Consider the following 21,522-nt stretch of genomic DNA (forward strand, 5'->3'; position numbering starts at 1 on the left):
TGTGGGCATTTCCGAATTATTCAAATAAATGTTGATCTCATAACAATAAAAAAAAACAAAAACTTGCACATGGCTTATGTATGGTGTGAAATCTACGTAAAAGAGGTTCTGGCCATAGAAAGCTACATTTTGAAAGTAAAAATAGTATTTATTGTATTGACAGTTGTTATGATTTGTTAAGTCCATGTTCTCCATTTTTATCGTAGCTCCGTGTGGTGGAAATCTGACTGGCCCCAGTGGTCTGATCCTTTCTCCTGAATATCCAGAGCCTTATCCTCATGGCAGAGAATGTGACTGGACTGTTACAGTATCTCCTGACCACATCATTTCTCTCAACTTCAATCAGTAAGCCACTTTTCTAGGACTGTTTATAATGTCGCCATACAGTATTTAAATCTTAATTCTCAACACATGTTCTGTGCCATTCATTTCCTTTCTAGCTTTTAGCGAAAATAATTCAAAGGTTCATGAAATGTGAATATCAGTGGAAAGTAAAATTGAGATAATATAGCAATTTCAAAATCACTTTCATTGTGTAATGTACACACAGGTAGTACATAAAGATCTATGCAGAACTCATTGTCTCTTTGAAATTAATTAAAAAAGATGGTTATTAAACATAAAAGCATTGTGTCACATACTGTGAATAGTCATTTCATTCCAGCCTATTCAGTTGTGTACTATTATACACTCATTTCACTGCAGGTAAATATGTTATGTTGAAATCAATGCAGCAATGAATTTCCCTTCCTGCTGTTAAATAGAGTTAATGTTCCCACTGTAACAGCTCCCCAGTTTAAACTTGTGAAGATCTGCATACATGATACAAACACTGTTGTCTGGTTTGCAGTCCAAATTAGGGGTGGATTGATACCATTACCGATCTGATTTTGATACCTGAATTCTGTGTATCGGCCGATACTGATCCGATCCTAGTGTTTTTCTTGATCTATTTGTATTTGGACCCCCTTAGTCCAATACACGATCCAGCAAAAAAGGTCCGGGTCGGCCCACCCCTAGTCCAGATGAAGTAAAACACGACAATAGACATAAAGAGTCACAATGACATTTCCTAGTCATTGTTAAGAACAAAGTAACATATATTAAATGTGTTGAGCACATTGGCTAACAATATATGTTTCCCTCTCTAGCTTTAGCCTAGAACCAAGCTATGACTTTCTGCATGTTTACGATGGGCCTGATTCTCTCAGCCCACTGCTGGGAAGTTTTTATGGCACGGATGTCCCTGAACGCATCGAGAGCAGCTCCCACACGCTCTTTCTGGCCTTCCGAAGTGACGCCTCACTCAGCAGCAATGGATTCGTCATTCAGTACACAGGTATGTTTCCCCCTAGTGGTGGGAGGAGTATGTTACACACACTGTATTTTGTTGTAGGCCTTTAAATGGCTGCAATGTAAAAGTGTTTAATTGTTTCTGACTGTGTCAAATCCTCATTAACTGCGGTCATAGAATGACATCAGGATGACACTTTGTCCTTTGCTTTTTGTTACTTTGTTTTCGCAGCCTGCTGTATTCATGCAGGGCTTTGAATTGTGCGTTAATCACCACCCAATACCCACCCACCCTTTCATCCTCTCATATCACCTCTGCAGCTTATAATTATCGACCAATGGTAATTTTCACTATAGTGCAAAGAATAATTATAAAATGGAAAGCCAGAAGGTGCTCATCAATGCTGGCATTTGGTCGGTGTTTTACAAATGAGAGAACAAATGAAAGTTTGGTGTCCCCTCATGTGTCCTGCTGATCTTTGACATGTTTGATTTTTTGTGAACTGACAGACTTGTCTGATCATTGTAGCTTGCTTCTCATATAAAAAGTGCATGGAAATTTGTGCATCGGACCTGTATTCTGCAAAAAAGGTTGATACCACCACTACTATAGAATTAATTTTTGTTATATATTTGTAGTTAATATATTTTTAGGGGATATGCAAAACTACATATCTTAAAATAAAGTGTATTTTTAGGTTGTCTAAAGGCCATTGTATGGACCATTTTTTCTGCATACGCAAGGGTTTCGTTGACACAATTTTCGTCATCAAAAGAGTGCACGTGTACACAGAAGGATTTTCGAAACCCGTGGACATTGTACACGTAGGTCGCGCATGTAGGCAACGAGAGGTACTGCAATGCACATGCGTTGAACGTCAGTGCACGTGTATGGGTCAGATGAATTATGCTTTTCAAGGCTGTGCATTCGACTGTGCGGGCATAAAAAACAGACTATACCTAGGGCTTAAGGGGCCGTTCACTTTTTGGTGTCTTTGAAGCACACAAGTTAATTATTTTAAATGTAGATGCAATGTAAACGCCCTTAAATAGGAAGCAACACAGCCGTAATGCTCATGCGGTGCAACTCACGCTAGATTTCCACCGACTGCGGAACGGCTGCGGAACGGTGGCGGAGTCAATCGGTTTCCATTCAAGTCAATGTGTGTATTTCCACTGACTGCGTTCCGAATACGTCACAGCTCCGGCCATCCGCAGCCCTCCGGAACAAATACGCAGAGCTTCTATTTTTGACGGATGCCGGACAGCTCCGCTTTTAAGACTGCTGTGTCAACACCGCAGGTCATGTGACAAGAACCAACCAATCAGCTTCACCCTTTACCCATCAACATTGTACCACATAAACACTGTATCATTCCATATCAACTCAGGAGGGAGGAACAACTGATAATTTCTGTACTGTACATGGAGATGCGTTACTGAATCTATGGAGAGTGCGATTCATGGTTGCTTAGCAACAGCAGACGCTACTGGAGCCCTGGTGCCTGAGGATTTCGGAAAGAAGGAGGAAAGTGGCGCAATCGCGTTTTATATGCGTGTGAATGTGAATGAAGAGGTGAATGGCCCTTAAGGTAATTGTCAGGTTCTTTTTTAAGGCACTGTTAAAAAATGACACATTCTTGTCGAAAGCGCAAAAGAAGCTTTTTTAAAGTTGAATTATTTCTTGAAGCATCATTTTACACAAAGCTTGAGATGCTTAAAGTGACAGCAAAAAACCAAAATGCCTGTCTGAATGGGTAACAAGGTTTTAAAGAAAATGTCATTTTTCTTGAAGTAAGTTTGTTGAAATCAAAGTCAAAGTAAATTTGTTGGCTTTAGTGGTGATGTTTAAAGTGTTTGAATTTCAGACGCACAAAAAAATTATCTTCGCATTTCACCTTTTAATCAATCCCCTTTAATGCACCACTACTAAAAATATATTTCACGAGTTTGCATTAACATCAATAGGGAATGAGATTAAGCATATTTGGCTTGCTGTCCGAGTGGAGGGCTCTGAGCCCGAAATATAAGCCTGAACCCAGACCCCCCTTAACTGGGATAGATGAACTAGCTGAGATTGAGGTGATGGGGTGGATGGAGTAGGGTGCAAAAAAGAGACAGAGGGGAGGGACGGCTATTTTAAGACATCTTTTTGCGCTGATTGGTTGGATTACATGGCCAAGCTCCTCCTAAACTTAGTTAAATAAACTTCATTAAAAAACGACTCTAGATAAAATAGTTGAGATCTTCAATCAGTTGTACAATCTTCCTGTTCATCCCTACTTTAGAGACCTTGTCAATAACCTCAAAGTTAACCATGTAGAGTAAGAACAACACCTACTAACTGTTCATTGCTGGCATGCAGCGGCCAGAGAGAGAGAGAGAGAGAGAGAGAGACACATCACTCTTTAGGTTACTCTCTGATGGACTCTGTAAAATGAGGAGCAGTATTTTCTCAATCTGGTGTAGCAGATGGACACAGTGTGTGGCACTTCAAAAGCTCCAGTTCCAGACCCCAGACTTCTCTCAACGAATTAGCAAAACCTAATAATGTGGAAGAAAATCATAAATATACCATATAAAGTTTATGTTCGCTTAACCCTCATACAGTAGAAGTGCTGGCATAGATAGTGTGGCATTGGCTCGCGATGGTTTGTCTTTGGAAGCTTCAAGCAGCGTCAACTTCTTCAGACCAATCAGGTTCTCACAGACTCCCGACTGTGTCTGATTGGCCTCCGAGGGGCAATATGGGGGCCAAGGATCTACACGGTTGACCGACGGTTAAATAAACACAGCATGCACACATACACTCCATTGCTCGTCCCTGCCAGTATAAACATTTTTCATGTCCAAATGCACACACATGCATACAAACACCATACATGATCAACTAGTCAATTTTGAATTACTTCATCTCCACACTCATCTTGTCTGAGGTTCAGACAGGCTGGTGTGAGAAGATGAACTATGAGTTATGGCCCCACTGGAACATCAGCCCGACAAACAGATTTCCGCCCCGTTTCGACACATTATTGGGCCATGAAGGACAAAGGCATGGCTCATCAGCGAGAATATTGTGGCATGGCTATGCATAGAGCAGCGTCTTAACAATAGCAAGAACTGCACACAAATCAGTAAATGTGTGAATTTACTCATCCCCGTTTTTGCTGTGCGATGCGAATGTGTGGAAAAAGTGATTGATTTCTAATTTTGGCCAAAGGATGTGCTGTACACATGTCCTACCGGGTGACGGACTGTTTCGTGAAGTCAGCAGATTTGATCTAGACAAGTGTCACTTGTAATCTGTCCTGGGTCAGACGGTCGTGCTCCACTGGGCGTGTATGTTGTTGTAGCATATGTTTGTATTGCGAATTTAAGTATCTTTTGAAGTACATTTGAAGTGTGCATATTTACACAAAGTGTGTCTGCAGTATTCATTGTTTCATGTTTGTCTCATGGTCTTGCTTATGAGTTAATTTAGAAACAATAAACATTTCCTTTCCTGATCTGTCCTTTTAGTAAGGGACAAAGAATAATTAAACATTTAAAAACAAAAAAAATCAAGATTTTTTTAAGAATAAAAATTAAAACATTGTAAAAAAAACTGTAATTACATACACTGCCATTTAAAAATTTGGAAAATCCTCGACTAACATGTTTCTCATGATCTTTTAAATGTAAAGGTGTGTGTTTAAATGTTTGATTACTTTTGTAGACAAAAATACCATTGTGTCAAGATATTAATTTCTGGAACTTAAATGTTATATCGGAATAATAATACTTTTAAATGGATGAATAAGACTAAATGTGACCCTGGACCACAAAACCAGTCATAAGTAGCACGGGTATATTTGAAGCAATAGCCAACCACATTGTATGGGTCAAAATTATCTATTTTTTAAAACCAAAATTTATTAAGATTTTGAGTAAGTTCATGTTCAATTAAGATATTTTGTAAATTTCTTACCATAAATATATAAAAAAATGCATTTATCATTAGTTTTTGCTAAGGACTTTATTTGGACAACTTTAAAGGACATTTTCTCAATATTTAGATTTTTGCACACTCAGATTCCAGATTTCCAAATATTGTCCTATCATTGATTAATGGAAAGCTTATTTATTCAGCTTTTTGATGATGTTAAATCTCAATAAAAAAAAGACCTTTATGACTGGTTTTGTGGTATAGGGTCACAAATAATGAACAAATGCAGCCACTAGAAGCCCATAACAGATGGAAATTCCTTGCCTGAATTTGATTCTGATACCGCTCTATTGGGCTGTGATTATGGGGCGTGTTTCAACAGACTGTAAAAAAAGATGGACGACGCCTGTTCACTCTCTTCCATTGGTGAAAAGTGAAGCCGCAAGTGTCCCGATATGGCGCTGACATCTTGGGTCTTGAGTCTGCGCACTAGCGATTTCGGGACCAGTCATGCGCACTAGTGAGCAGGAAGGGAAGCCGCGAAGTCAAAACCCCGCCCTCGCTCTCGTAGAATGCGCATATCACACGATATCACAGCTGTCAATCATGACATGACACCACCGTTTTTATATCATTAAATAACTAACTAAACACAAACCTATTTTAAAAACAAACATTTGAATTTACATCAGCGTGATAAAAACTACAGTAAATGACAGAAACCAGCTTCGGAAAAAAGATAATTGAAGTGTAATTAATTTTTTTAGTTGGTCCCAAGTCCCATTGAATAACATGGGGAGGCGGGGTTTATGACCTATACTGGGACCAGTCACTGGGGGGCGATCGAGACGTTTTGGCTTCACTTTTCAGGGCTTGTGCGGCACGCTTGGTTTCAACCGAACCAGGACAAAAAATGCTTCTACACTTAATTGGATAGACCTACAACCAATCAGAGCAACCGAGTGTGTGACTTATGATGAAATAGCGTCTGTCCTTCTGCAGCCTGACCTGAACTGCTAGTTATTTCGGTGAGACTAACATTATGATTGTACTAAGTCTGAGATAGCGAACGTACATCGACATCTACTTTGTTTACAATCTTTCATTGATATCATGACATTGTAAGTTATTTAGTAAGTCATACAGTCAGACAATCTCTTACCATTTGTAAGTTTCATTCATGGCCTTCTGAAAAGGAGCTGGTAACGACCGCTAGTTATATCCACATTGTCGTGCTTCGCCGTGATGCCCATTTCAGGCACAAAAATGAAGGCGCTGTCGATATCTTCTAATACAGACTTGATGGCAGAATCTTCACATCTCAGTTCTCCAGCAGCAGCCATCTTTGTTGTAAACGGATTCAACACAAGCGCTCGTTGGTGATGTGGTTTTACTGTTGATCATCTGTCCATCATCGTAAAAAGCACTCCCTGACAATTTGATTGATTCGACCAGCTTTGGGTCAAGCATAGTTGTGATGCCAATTTGAGACCTGGGGTAAGGTGCATGATAAAATGCCAAGGGAACAATTTTGCTAATTATATGCAAAACTTACCACTGAGTTAAGCAGATCTTACTTTTCTCTGTCATCTATGTGACGCGACAGTCAGCACATGATCATTTCAAATCCGTTTACAAGACAAATGCTCTTATGTTTAACATAAAGTTTACATTGCATTGTAAAAATGCTAAAATTATCTTCATACGTGCTTAATTCATAATGAGAACGTATTAACACAAGCCTTTTTATTCTGTTATAATATATAAGACTATTAACAATAATATGTCATTTTATATACAAAATATAATTCTATCTTGACATGCACATTATCTGGTTCAGGTTGGTCCAGTTTAATTCAGAGGATTTGGTGTATTCATTTTCATTGTAAGCCTTCAAAAAGTAATTATGTAAGATTCAATTATGTAATATGTATAGCTTAAATTCTCTAATATTTTTAAAAAACATTTAAAATCATTCCGCAAATTTTTCCCAAAACAATTCCACAGATAAAGCAAAAAAAGTCAGCAGATTCCGTCTGGCTCTGGTCATAACATAACTTATAGTTATTTAATATATAGAGAATAAGGGTTTCAAAACTTAAACCGTAGTGTAATAAATATATAACATTTCAGTCCTTTGAAACTATAATGACTTAGAAAAAATTATGTTGCCTCCAAATTTCTTTTTTCCAATTTCCAGCTTTTGTTTTTTCCCAAATAACCCTAACTGTCTTTCTAGCCCTCTCACTGCAGTCTTTACTGTCACCAACAGAGAATCCCAGAGAATCATGTTTTGAGCCAGGCCTGGTGCGCAACGGAACCCGCGTCGGCGCTGAGCTAAAGCTGGGAGCCACGGTCACCTATTACTGTGACAACGGCTACACTTTGGAGGGAGACGCCACTCTCACCTGCATCATGGGGGGAGACGGCAAGCCTGGCTGGAACAAACCAAAGCCTGTTTGCATAGGTAAAACCAGCTTTGGACCAAAACAATCACCAAGATTTTCTTATACGTCCACATGCGTTCTTGCTACGAGGACCTGCTGTGTGTCACATCTGTCGCTGTTCCCTTGAAAATAACGGGGGGGGGGTGCGTGTTTGCGGTCTAACCTTGAGGAATGCTTCAAACACATTGCAATTTCACTTTGGCACTGGGGATTGTCTAGCAGGGCAGCGCAGAAATCCGAGAAGAAAAGTAATTTAAGATCAGCAGAATGAGAAAAGAGCAGATGAGATGGAGAAGTGAAAATGAGTCTCTAATGCTTCTCTCTTTGGCTGTCTCTCTTACTCAGCTCCATGCGGTGGTCAGTATTCCGGGTTAGAGGGGGTGGTGCTTTCCCCTGGTTACCCTGGAAACTACAGCAGCGAGAGGACCTGCCTTTACTCTGTTATTGTGCCGAAAGACTATGGTAAGAAAGAGCATGCAAAAACACACTGAAATACAAGCATACAAACTCACACACCTCCAAGAGAGGATTGTTAACTATATTGTATATCATAATGCTGACATTTTAGAAATCCCCATATTATTATTCTTTCTGGGTTATAGAGCTTCTAGCCACTGGAGGACCTCTGAATATCCCCTTATATCAGCCCAGAAGTGCTTATTCTGCCCCATTATTTGAACCATAAAACGTGGAGGACAGTTGGCCAATTTGGGGGTTCCTATCGAGTTTGAATTAGCAGACACAAACAGCCTCGTATTTCTCTGGGTCAAGGCAAATGTTTTGGAAGCACAGATAATTAAGGCACAAATTTTCATGACACAGAGTAATGGCTTTGAACAGCTGAGAGACAGAGAGCGTAGCAACACCAGGGTATCTATTTTTTATGGCCTTCATTTGGAAATTTGCTATACAAAGCACAAGGGTGTGCGTATATAGAGGGAAAGGGTGCATCACAGGTTGGATTTTATGTTTTACTGTTGAATTAACATTTACAGAGTCATGGTCTCAGGTGCATATGCAATCATTTCTCTTTTATCCTTTCTCTGCAGTGGTGTTCAGCCAGTTCACCTTCTTCCAGACGGCACTGAATGATATCGTGGAGGTGTACGATGGCCCCACGCAGCATGCCCGCGTTTTGAGCTCGCTCTCTGGGGCGCACACAGGTCAGCGAACCTTCTCTAGCAGTATTAGCTTGACCATTGCAGTATCAGGAGATGAATGCTAAAGAGTCTGCATTCGGACTGAAAAGTAAATAGAAAGTAAATTAATCGACTCCATAAACAAGATCAGTCCCACTCAAAACAGATGACACAGCTGATGAAATCTCGCAAGTTTTGAGCCAGTAGCGTCACTAAATGAAACTAAAGAGAGAATGGTTGTTTCAAAAACAAGTTTCTTCCTACTGACAGTTGTTGGCCAAACACTTCCCAGCCTTACACTGCAAAAAAAATGAATGTCTTACTTAGTATTTTTGTCTTGTTTTCAAATATAAATATCTAAAAATTCTTAAATTAAGATACATTTACTTGGTGAGCAAGTGGCTTAAAATATTAAGTCTTGTTTATTGAAATAAATGATGAAAATCAAGAAGTTTTTTTTTACTTAAAGGAACACGCCCACATTTTGGGAATTTAGCGTGTTCACCATATTCCCCAGAGTTAGATAAATCCATACATACCTTTCTCATCTCTGTGCGTGCTGTAATTCTGTCTGACGCAGCCCCTGTTAGCTTAGCTTAGCACAAAGACTGCAAGTGAATGGCTCCAGCTAGCAAACTGCTTCCAATAAGTGACAAAATAACACCAACATTTTCCTATTTATGTGCTGTGATTTGTATAGTCACACCGTGTAGAAACTTGGGCGGAGTGATTTGCACAACTCTGAACGATCTCTCTGCTCCTCACCAGGGGGATTCTCGGTGCAGCGAGCAAATCACTCTGCCAAAGTAGCAGTGCTTCGCCTTCTGAGAATAAAGTTCCCAGTATGTATACTGTTAAAAGATGGCTGTGTCTCATATGACCTTGTTATGTGGGTGCGGCAGTGGCCTAGTGGTTCATGTAGGTTGTCTACAAATCCCCGGCTCCACCGGACCAAGTGTCGAGGTGTCCTTGAGCAAGACACCTAACCACAGCTGCTCCCGACGAGCTGGCTGGCGCCTTGCATGGTTGACACCGCCGTCGGTGTATGAATGTGTGAGTGAATGGGTGAATGTGAGGCTAATTGTAAAGCGCTTTGGATGGCCATAGGTCTGTTAAAAGCGCTATATAAATGCAGTCCATTTACCATTTACCTTGTTATTTGTACACGGTGTGACTATAGAAATCAAAACACATTAATAAGAAATTGTTCGCATTATTTTGTCACTTATTGGGAGAAGTATGCTATCTGAAGCCATTCACTTCCAGTCTTTGTGCTAAGCTAAGCTAAGCTAGCAGTGGCTGCGTCAGACAGAGTTACAGCACGCACAGAGATGGGAGAGGTATTTATGGACTTATCTAACTCTGGGGGATACGGTAAATAAGCTAAATTCCCAAAATGTGGGAGTGCTCCTTTTAAACAAGTCAAAATATCTGCCGGTGCACTAAGAAAACTGTTAAATGAAGTTTACTGAATTAAGTTGAAACTGGAATTAAGTTTATTTTTCTTACTGCACTGGCAGATATTTTTACTTGTTTAAAGTAAAAAAAAACCTCTTGATTTTCATCCATTATTTCAATAAACAAGACTTAATATCTTAAGCCACTTGCTTACCAAGTAAATGTATCTCAATTTAAAGGAATAGTCTACTCTTTTGCCATAATAAACTATGTTATTACCTCCACCTAGACAAATTAATACATACCTATTAGGGATGGGCATGATTAATCAACGATCGATAATTGATCATTAAGAATTTAGTCGATGACGTTAATTTGTTATTGATTAATCGAATCCTTTTTTTTATCTAATGCAGGTGGCATTGCCTAGCGTAGCGTGTGTCTTGAAGCAATTAAATGAATTTTACTGTGTGGCAGCAATTTTTTTGCAATATTTGACACCATACTCCGTTATCTGTGACCTTCCGTTTTGATTTCAAAAAAATAATCATGAAGAGGTCATGATTTTTTGGAACAAATGAGGTCTCTGTTTAAGAATGCGGCTCCTAGCTGCAGGTTCCGCTGCTTTAGAGCACCGCATATTCAAGCGCATATATGTTCCGTTTGTCTATCGATCGTTAATTCTCCCGACAATCGACTAAAAAAATGTAATCGAATGCCCATCCCTAATACCTATCTTTTTTTAATGCGTGCATTGTACAGCGCGTTATGAATGTGTTAACATTTAGCCTAGCCCCATTCATTCCTATGGTATCAAAAAAAAGTTTTATTTTGTGGCACCATACTTACTAGTATAACTCCTCATGTAACAGTCTTTAAATAGGGAAAACAAGGAAGTGTTTGGTGGCTTCCCTGTTTGGTACCATAGGAATGAATGGGGCTAGGCTAAATGCTAACACATTCACGACGCGCTGTACAGTGCACGCATTGAAAAAAGATAGATATGTATTAATTCGTCTAAGTTGAGGTAATAACATAGTTTAATATGGCAAAAGGGTAGACTATTTCTTTAAGAATTTTTAGTTATTTATATTAGAAAACAAGACCGAAATACTAAGACAGACATTCATTTTGTTGCAGTGTACGCCATTGGTTAAGATAAGGTTGCTATGTTTAGCTGCTCCTGATGCTCAAAAAATATAAAAGTAAAAAATAATAATACTTATGGGAATGCTGCAATATTTACTTTGTTAGTGGTTAGAGGGTTACAAATGGCTTTCCTGTACACTGTCAAAAAATGGTAAAAAACTGGAGCAAAACCCTCACTGCTACATATTAATACCTCACTGCAAATAATGACTTTCTTACTTAGTATTTTTGTCTTGTTTTCCGTACAAATATCTAAACATTTTTAAATCAAGATGTATTTTCTTGATAAGCAACATGACCTAAAAAAGTCTAGTTTTTAGATTAAAAAAATATAAAATTGATTGAAAATGTATTAAGTGAATTTGTGCTTAAAACGAGCAAATAATAATAATCTGCCAATGGGATATAAAGTACTTATACTAAAATACTTAGTAAGAAAGTCATTTATTTGCAGTGCTCAAAGATACATATAGGTAATGGCAATGCCAATTTTATTTATATATATAATAGCACCATTAGATACAATTTGGGATGGGCCATGGCATGAAAATCTGACTTTTTCCATGTTTAAGTGCTACGATTGTGTCCCTAGTGCTTCTATCAACCAAGAAAATGTGAAAAAGATCAACCCAGTAACTTAGTTTTGGTAAACCATTCTCTGCAAGCATGTGAAAAAATAGGTTGTTGAAGTTTGGCTCTCCTTATGATGTCATAAGGAGCTCTTATTATAATAATACCACCCCTTAATCTGCACTATCCAACCACAGCAATGCTTTTTAGTGCAGAGAGAAAGAGAGAAAATAAATCACAGCACAATTGAGTTTCAATTGCAACAAACCACCATTATTTGCACTTCATCAGCTTATTTCTATTTTAAAGGACACACCCAGAACAAAACATTTTTGCACACTCCTACAAAGGGTCAATTTTAACATGCTACTATAATCAATTATTTATATTGTATTTTGAGCTAAAACTTCACATATGTGTTCTGGGGACACCAAAGATTTATTTGAAATCTTAAAAAAGTCTTGTGACATGGCCCCTTTAAAACATAAAAGACTTAAAAGCAGACAATGATTAGGCCAGTCTAATAGTAATAGACAGATCATTCCAGAGTCTGGGCGCTTCTACAGATAAAGCACAGTCATACCTACCCTTCAGCCTCCTACATAATGAGAGCTTTTTAAATGGTACTGCCCCAGTGACAGCTTGGGGCCATTCAGTTTAAATTGATGTGTTTTAATGTGTTGAGGATTTTGCTTCAATTATCAGAATGTACAAAGACATGTTCAAGACCAGATTATGTACACAAGAGAATAAAACGGTTTCGCATAAAAAGACCGGTGACTCATCGAGTCTAATAAACAGTTCAACATAATGGGATCTGCTAAATATGGCTATTTAAATTCACACCGAGACACTGAGTCTGAAAGCTTTTATTTGGTCCTAATGTAGTTCTGTTTAATGTGTCAGGGATTTTGGCTTCAATCAGATTAATAGTTTTTTTTTTTCTCTTTCCGATGTTTCCACAGATGAGTTGCGTATGTTTTTGTTACTTCAACACAGTAGTCAAACACCTGCAATTCCTTAAAACTCTCCGCTCTAAGATCTCAGATGACAGTGTAAAATCAGCGCACTAGAGGCTGGGTAGTTAGCAGGGAGCAGTAAGGATTGATCCTAGGCGGAATAAAACCGCATATTTTCTCTTATCGTTATGGAGAGAGAGAGAAGGAAAATAAGTTGTGCCGTATGTCACCGTACAAGCACAGATGTCAGTTTTAATGGCTATTTCTCAACATTTTTGGTAAAAAAAAAATCAGCACAGGGAATGAAATAATCTACCCTAATCTAATAGTGAGTGTCAAATTTTGGGTGAAGTTGTTCGATGAATGAAATGTTAGAAACTTATTTTAGTCTTTTACAGTACATGTGCACTGGTGAAGAGAGCTGAGTGGGTATTTTCAATTCATTCTTTGTGGAAGCCAAACAAAGGTTTTGCACAGGGGATTGTGGGATTGACAACAGAGAGGCAGCCAGCAGTCAGAGTGTTTTTGATGAATTTAGTGCTTCAATTGCACCATTATATGAGGAGCTCAGATGCAAAAACTGCTAAACGACACCTCCATCAAAAACGAGATAATGATTTATAACGTATTAAACGTTAATCAAATCCACTTAGTGCTGGCCTTAGGTCATTTAGAAATACCAGTTTGTTGGCAGAATCCATTAAGAGCCTAATAAATATGCAAATTTACTAGACGCACTTAGAGGGTTTCGCAACTCTTTATATGCTGATATTTGAGGCCCTTTTTGTAAAATCCAGGCTATAGTCTCAAAATCGAATTTGAATAATTGATTCCACATTGATTTTACTTTTTGACATGGCCTCATTCAATATTAAATCTATATTATCTCAATATCAAAGGGACACTCCACGTTTTTTCGAAATATGCTAATTTTTCAGCTCTCCTAGAGTTAAACATTTGATTTTTACCGTTTTGGAATCCATTCAGCTAATCTCCGGGTCTGGCGGTACCACTTTTAGCATAGCTTAGCATAGTCTATTGAATCTGATTAGACCATAAGCATCATGCTAAAGAATAACAAATACTTTCAAGGTTTTTCCTATTTAAGACTTGACTCTTCTGTAATTACATTGTGTGTGTACTAAGACCGACAGAAAATTAAAAGTTGCAATTTTCTAGGCAGATATGGCTAGGAACTATACTCTCATTCTGGCGTAATAATCAAGGACTTTGCTGCCGTAACATGGCTGCAGGAGGTGCAATGAAATTACACAGTGCCCAAAATATCTTTTAGAAAAGTGCAACTTTTAATTTTTTTCAACTTTTTGTAAGTCTTAGTACATGATGTAACAACAGAAGAGTCAAGTTTTAAACAGGCAAAATATCGAAACTCTGGTAACTCTGGTTATTTTTTTGTGCGATGCTAATGGTCTAATCAGATATAGATTATGCTAAGCTATGCTAAAAGTGCTAGCGCCAGACCCAGACATCAGCTGAATGGATTCCTAAAAGGTTAAAAAAAATCTAATGTTAAGCTCTAGGGGAGCTGGAAAATGAGCATATTTTCAAAAAAAGTGGAGTGTCCCTTTTAAGATATTAAGGTTATATTTTCACAAAATGTTCTTTACATGATGATTTCTGATTCTGTAGAAATGGGTAAATCACAAATAAATGATGTTGTTTGTACAGTACTGAGCAGATTTCCAAAGGGTTTGCATGTTTAACAGTATACCACACCAGTGTTAGGAATAATGTGATCATTGGAACAAACAGCAGGTGTGAATAAATAAGCGACCAGGGTTTCCCTTCACCTCTGCCTCGACCGGATTATTAGCTGTCACTCTGTCGGCCACCCACATAGGCCTGGTCTAATAACATCCAAGCAAGCCACAGGCATGAGCAGGAGGGCTGGTTAATCTCAACATGAGCGAGAGAGCTGTGCAGTTTCATCTTCTCTGGTCACTTCAGGAATTTGTCAACATTGAACCTGCTCTCCCCAAACCCACGTGGAGCTGAGCCGAGCCCCAGGGAACTGTGGGCAGACTGAAAACGCTTAGGTTACTCACGTAACCCCGGTTCCCTGAAATAACGGGAACGAAGCATTGCGTCAGTTAGCTGACGCTATGGGGGAAACTCCTGTTTACTCCGTGACTGAAGCCTATTGGTTAACGTCTGTACAAAGTACAGACCAATGACGTTTGAACCCGCGCGCGGGAGGAACGCGTCCCTATATAAGCGCGGTTCAATCGTCAGCAGCTCATTATTATTCGACTGAAGCGCGCAGCCGAATAACACTCGCTGCGTAGACGTTTGTAGCACGGCAAGAGACGCAATGCTTCGTTCCCGTTATTTCAGGGAACCGGGGTTACGTGAGTAACCTAAGCGTTCCCTTTCAATACGGTTCACTTCGCATTGCGTCAGTTAGCTGACGCTATGGGGGAACGTAATCCCATCACGCCGTGCATACACAACGTACTGAAGTGCCTTACCGGAGAGACACTGCGTGTGGCCCTATACCCGGCATATTCACAGCTTTAAAAGCAAATGTGTAAGCACCATATAAATTGTTGACGCGCACACGGTGGGGTTTTAAACGCACCGGGGGCACATAACATAGCACAAGACGGCGAGGTACGCGCCGCGGCTGTGCGAGATAAGTAAATTCAGAGTCACGTTGGTGAGCTCGCTGAGCGCACCGTGGTGTACACATAAAACGCATGAGCGTGCATGATTGAGCCGAGAGAACCTGCGCTCGTAGGGCAGGGACGTAAGCTGTACAATCTGACAACGTAGACGGCGAAGACCAGCCGGCCGCGTAGCAGATATTAAATATAGATATAGATACCCCTGTAGACCAAGTTCATGAAGAAGCCAAACTCGCACAGAGTGGGCTCTATATAGGACATAGCTCATAGAGGGGCGTGAGCCAGTGCGATGGTTTCAACGATCCATCTAAATAACCACTGTTAGCAACAGACATACGTAGTGAGTGATCTGCGAAGCTCACGAACGGCCGATCTGACTATAATATGCGGCAGAACGGTTCGTAGCGTGGGATTATACAGATACCACAATAGTGTGAACCCCGGTGCACCCTCGAGCGCATCGGGATGCATATAGGTAGTATTATAGTGCACAGATCGGTGAGCTTTCCAAGCGCGCCGTAAATGTGTATTGACTATAAATTGCACGGGCACAGGTGAACACTTGAATACATCGTGAATGCATATAGATGAATCAGAGTGTTATAATGCACAGGCCGGCAAGATTCTCGAGCGCGCCGTCATGTGTTCTGATAATAAATTGTGCGCACACGGGTGAACTCTTCAGTGCACCGTGAATGCGTATAGATAAATCAGTGCACACAACGCGCCGTGAATGTGTACAGATATGATTGATGAACGTAACGGTGGGCACCCAACGCACCGTGAACGTACACAGATGAACAACAATGTATGTGTCACAAAGCATAACACAGCTGTGTATACAGGTGAGCTTTCCCAAGCGCATCTTATTGTATACCAAAATGTTATAGCGTGTACATGTGAGCTTCTCTAAGCGCACGGTGGACGCATATAATTAAAACCCATATCGTGCATACAGGTGAGCTAATGGGCGCACCTTTAATGCAACAAACCTCAGTAGTGCGCGAAGCAGGGATGTCGAAGCTGTAAACTGACAACGTGGACGGCGGGGACCAGCCGGCCGTGTCACAATTGTCAAATGAGAAACCTCTAAGACCATGCCCATGCTCTAAGACAAGTGAGCATAATTGTCACGGGAGGTGATAACGTCAACGATCCATAAATAGCCTGTATTGACAGGTGCTCTAGTGAGTGATCTGTGACGCAGATAAACAGCTGATCGTCTGATGTACGTCAGACGTATGTGTCATACAGGACCTTGGACAGTTCCAGAGCGCTGTGCCTCGGGCACCGTCCGCATCTGAGAAATGACAGGCTTATGAATAAAGTGAATGGCCAGCCGTAAAAGCATGGTTCGCTGTTACCGCCGCCGTCCGCATCTGAGAGATGACAGGCTTGTGAATTAAATGAATGGTCGGTCGTAAAAGCGTGGTTCGCTGTTATCACGGCCACATAGATATAGGTAGGGGAGAGAGCCGCCGTGCCTCTGTAGTGAGGAGAAAAGTGTTCCCCCGGCGATTCGCGGGGGGTTTTTACTTTCAAATGTCACTAGACAGAATGGATCAGACTTTGCATAAGGACGCCTCGTGAAAGGGGTCCTAGCAGCTTGTGTCAATGTGTCATAAGGCACGTAATGTAGGTCGTGTCCCACGGATGCCATCTCCGCACGCCCATCGTAATGGGTTAATATTGGTAGTTTAAGCATGAGATGCGTATCACTCTGATTGAACATAGCTTATAAAGCGATGCAATGGGTTTATAAAGGAGATGACTCGTCAGCTTGTTCAGGGGGCGAGATCTCAGTCTGGTTCGGTAAATAATGAAACCACCGTAGATTGCCCGACCGCATTATCACAATAACACGGTCGAGAGTGCTGCAGTGCTAAATCATCCTCATAATGTACCGTATTCACAGTACAAGGTGATTTATATGAGACAAACGGCGTTCCACGCGCCGAAGGCTGATTGCCGTCGTAAAGCGTGTTCAACCCACAGCAAATGCTGGGCTAGCTCGTAATGACAGCACTTCATGCAGCCGTGTGTAACTTAAGCAAGCTTCCCGGCCGTCAGCTCGGGGCGGGACCTTTGCTTAGTCAAACTGAAGTGGACTTATGAACAGAATGCCACGATATTCAGCTCTCTGAGCCTCGTTAGAGGGGTACGTGTGCCCGTCTTAAACGAGATGCCGCGCGCGTCTGACTGTGCGCGCGCTTTAAGCTTTGAAACTTATTGTGGCGGGTAGCAAGCTCACTTGAGGTTGATATTACCCTTAATATCTCCGAGTATTGGAGCGGAGGTGTGAGCGTCTTCGGATCCGCTAATATAAATCAGCTATATGGCCGAAAAACGTCATAAACCGCTTGGCTGTAAGCCTTTGAGTGGCCGTCCGGAGAGGGCGCGATTCAAACGCTTGGAGCCATGCAAAAGTCTGAGGCTGTCCTTCCTCTAGGAAGAGAGAATAACAGCCGTAAGACCGTGCTCGTTTGCGCCATCAGCATCGTAGCGGAGAAACTGAGGTGGGCTGCGAGCGAATTTGGCAGAAAGGTGTTAGAGACACCGTACAGTCGTGGGGTGTCAATACACAGTATATGGCCAAACCGGGGTCTTTTCGGCTAGCGTCGATAGAATTATGGACAGCGGACCGTGTGTGCGTATTACTGATTGCTTGTCAGTAAGGCGATAAAGTGTTTAGAGACACCGTACAACCGTGGGTGTCAATACACAGTATAGTAAGCACGGAAATTACTCTTTTTAGAGGAATTAAATACCGTTCGCCACTATAGTGAGGTCGCACAACCGACAGTATTACACAGTATGTTTGGATAAACAGCACACAGAAAACATTACAGGGCAGTCCAGCCGAGGCGCGACATAACCCCTTTTCTCCCAGACAGTTTCGTTCTCTGTTGATGCAGCTGTGCTGCGGAGACCAGAGCTCAGCCGTTCAGGTGCACAAGCCTCAGTAGTGACGGTGACCGAACGGCTCACGGAGCAGAGCAGTATGTCTAGGTGGTTTAATGTCAGACTGAACCCATCGCAGAGAGGAAGTCTGCCGTGAGGCCCGCGGTTTTGCCGTTTATTAAAAGGGCAGAAAAACCGGGTATATATATAAGAATGTACCAATATTCAGCGCACTGATATAGGACGGGACTGAATAAAGGGAGGTATTCGGGCCTCAGTATATTATAAACAAATTCGTTCTGCCTCTGTTTCCGTCTAAACCAGAGAGAAATTACCAGGCAGACGAAAAATGAGCTATCTGAAGTGAGATCGGCTCAGGCCAGTAAAGCTCTATAATAAGTGTTTTAGCGCTCCAATAGAGGCGTGTCCGCCTTATCGAGCAGACGAATGAGATCGTGCCGCTCCAGGAGGGGAGGGGCATGAAGCTCTCTTATAATGAGTGTTCTTGGTGCTCCAATAGCGGCGAATCGGCCCTATCGAGCAGACGAATGAGATCGCGCCGCTCCAGAGGGGAGGGGCATGAAGCTCTGTAATCGTTGAACACTGGACAGCTGCATTTAGAGGCAGCGAGCCGTAATACCGCGTGCTAGCTAAGCCGTTAAGAGACCTCACCACTGTGGGGAAAGGAGCGAGGGACTCCGCGAGCGTGGAGCACGAGTGGCTGTGCTATGACAGAGACAGGAGCAGACCGCCCGTGTTTGCTTGTCGTATGCATCTATCCAGGTCTACGGTTCCCCGCTTGTTCATCTCAACAAGAGAGGAACGGCAGAGGGGAGCAGCAACACAGACAGAACAGCCATGCGTCGTGACGGTATCACCCGATGCACTCGGGGGATTAATATATGTGCCAGAGATCTCGCCACTGAATGTAAGAGGAGCGAAGGGACTCTGTAAGCATGAACGGTTGCGGTGTGACAGAACACAGGGGGGGTTAGTCCGTGTGTGCTTGTCTATGCATCCATCTAGTCTCATGGCTCGCCGTGTGTTCATCCCGGCGAGAGAGGAACAGCAGGGGGAGCACGAAACATGGATAAGACAACCAAAGCATAAGCGCGGTCCCGGCGTGGGAGGTGCCAGACCGGTAACGCGCTCGGAGGAAATTCATAGCAGAGAGGCTCACCGAGCCGCTGTGCTGGACGCTATTACAACAGCGCCTGCTCTTTTAGCTTATAGCTTTATATTAAAAATATTGATCTTACCGGGCGGCCGCAGGGGAGACCTCGTCAGGCGTGTCCGCTGCACAGGGCTCGTACCACGGCAAGCGAAGGCTATCTTCGGTTCTCGGCCGGAAAGCGGCAGGGGAAGACGCTAGGCCTGGACTCTGCTATCTTCGGTTCTCAGCCGGAAAACGGCAGGGGAAGACGCTAGGCCTGGACTCCGCTGCAGGGCTTTTGTCAACGGCGAGGTAAGGCTTCTTCTTTTCTTCGGAGCAGCGAGAGGTTCGCGCTGAAGGAGAAAATAATGAGCTGCTGACGATTGAACCGCGCTTATATAGGGACGCGTTCCTCCCGCGCGCGGGTTCAAACGTCATTGGTCTGTACTTTGTACAGACGTTAACCAATAGGCTTCAGTCACGGAGTAAACAGGAGTTTCCCCCATAGCGTCAGCTAACTGACGCAATGCGAAGTGAACCGTATTGAAAGGGAACCTCAGCCCCCACACCGTGGCACAGAATGCACATACAGTAAATGAGAGATGCACAGGAAGACACAGCCATGTGATTATAAATACAATTGGTCTTGGGGGACATGCGAAATGAAAATGAACACACTATTCTCATTCCCTGTATTTTTAGAGCCAATTCAGGTGCCTGGATTATGGTGGAGCAATGCTTTGGCACAGCCAGCATAGTAATCCAGATCAAAGCAGTTTCACAAGCTAACGTTCAAAAGCTGCCTGCAAGATGGGAAATCGTGGAGCGCAAATTGCGTTTCAATTTTTTGGCAGTTTGTGTTGTTACCTCATTTGCATAATTCCTTCAGTGAGTCTGGCGCTTCGACAATGCAGTGCGTGCACACAAATGGCGCTGTTAGTATTATTGAATTCCCCCTGCCACGCTTAAATGGTTCTAGCTTTATTGCACCTCCTTAACACCTTGCTTGTGCTTTCAGGTGAATCATTGCCGTTAGCCACTTCCAACCAGATCCTTATCCGGTTCTCCTCCAAGGGTCAGTCAAGCTCCAGAGGTTTCCACCTCGTCTATCAAGGTAAGCTCATTTTTTTGAATACACATGGCATTATAATATCCAAAAATTAAAAGCACAGTGTTATATATTGTATTCACATCTACTTACATTATTCCAAATGTTTCTCCAGAAAATTTGCAGTTTTAAAACAGGTTCTGCCCCTGTTCATAGGGTACGTTGCCTGTCTATGGTGTCATGTTCGTATTTTCCTCGATTTCTGTTTTTACTGTGGTGGAAATCATAGATGTGTTCGACTACTGTGCAGACCGGTCGGTCTATGACATATAATATTGTGAGAAAGATCCAAAAGCAGTACCATTGAGTTGATCTCATGCAGCGTCTATTAAGCCACTGTGTTGTTGTTTATATCAAGCCACTCTGTTGTCATACGTTATAGCAGTGGTTTTCAAACTGGGTGCCGCGAGATAATGCCAGGGGTCCCCAGTTTTATGACATTTAATGAAATACATTAATTTATCATGAATTCTGTGTAATTAAACCTAAAAAATAAGGCTACTAACCAAAAGCACTACTTTTTTGTATAATTTAATGTTTTTTTTATTAAAATGTTGAGTTTTAGAACAGTTTTTTTGTCACAAATTTTCTTTGGGGGGCCGCAAAGGAATGCACCGTACACAAGGGGGGCCGCATGCTGAAAAAGTTTAAGAACCACTGCGTTATAGCATAGCACAACCTTTTTGCAATGCTTGGATTTTGATTGGCCAGTCACAACTTTTACAGGTTTGTTATTCCCAGATAAAACTAATAATAACTAAACATTCCCGGATGCTGCAAATCATTTTAACAGGTACGGTTTAATATTACACAAAAAATAAGTATATGTCTTTGA

The 21,522-nt window shown here is 41.6% G+C and overlaps 1 protein-coding gene across 1 annotated transcript in view; it reads left to right on the plus strand.

Moving 5' to 3' along the window:
* The window catches only part of csmd2 (CUB and Sushi multiple domains 2), a 364,270-nt gene that overhangs the window by 268,954 nt on the left and 73,794 nt on the right, over nucleotides 1-21,522 (plus strand). Inside the window, exons 28-33 of the mRNA XM_065292427.1 lie at nucleotides 207-345; nucleotides 1,152-1,339; nucleotides 7,491-7,685; nucleotides 8,011-8,127; nucleotides 8,715-8,828; nucleotides 20,598-20,693. Of these exons, the coding sequence (XP_065148499.1) occupies nucleotides 207-345; nucleotides 1,152-1,339; nucleotides 7,491-7,685; nucleotides 8,011-8,127; nucleotides 8,715-8,828; nucleotides 20,598-20,693 (849 nt within the window). The remainder of the gene's footprint in view (nucleotides 1-206; nucleotides 346-1,151; nucleotides 1,340-7,490; nucleotides 7,686-8,010; nucleotides 8,128-8,714; nucleotides 8,829-20,597; nucleotides 20,694-21,522) is intronic.

The sequence above is a fragment of the Paramisgurnus dabryanus genome, chromosome 19, assembly GCF_030506205.2.
Source record: "Paramisgurnus dabryanus chromosome 19, PD_genome_1.1, whole genome shotgun sequence".
In the NCBI taxonomy this organism is placed as follows: Eukaryota; Metazoa; Chordata; class Actinopteri; order Cypriniformes; family Cobitidae; genus Paramisgurnus; species Paramisgurnus dabryanus.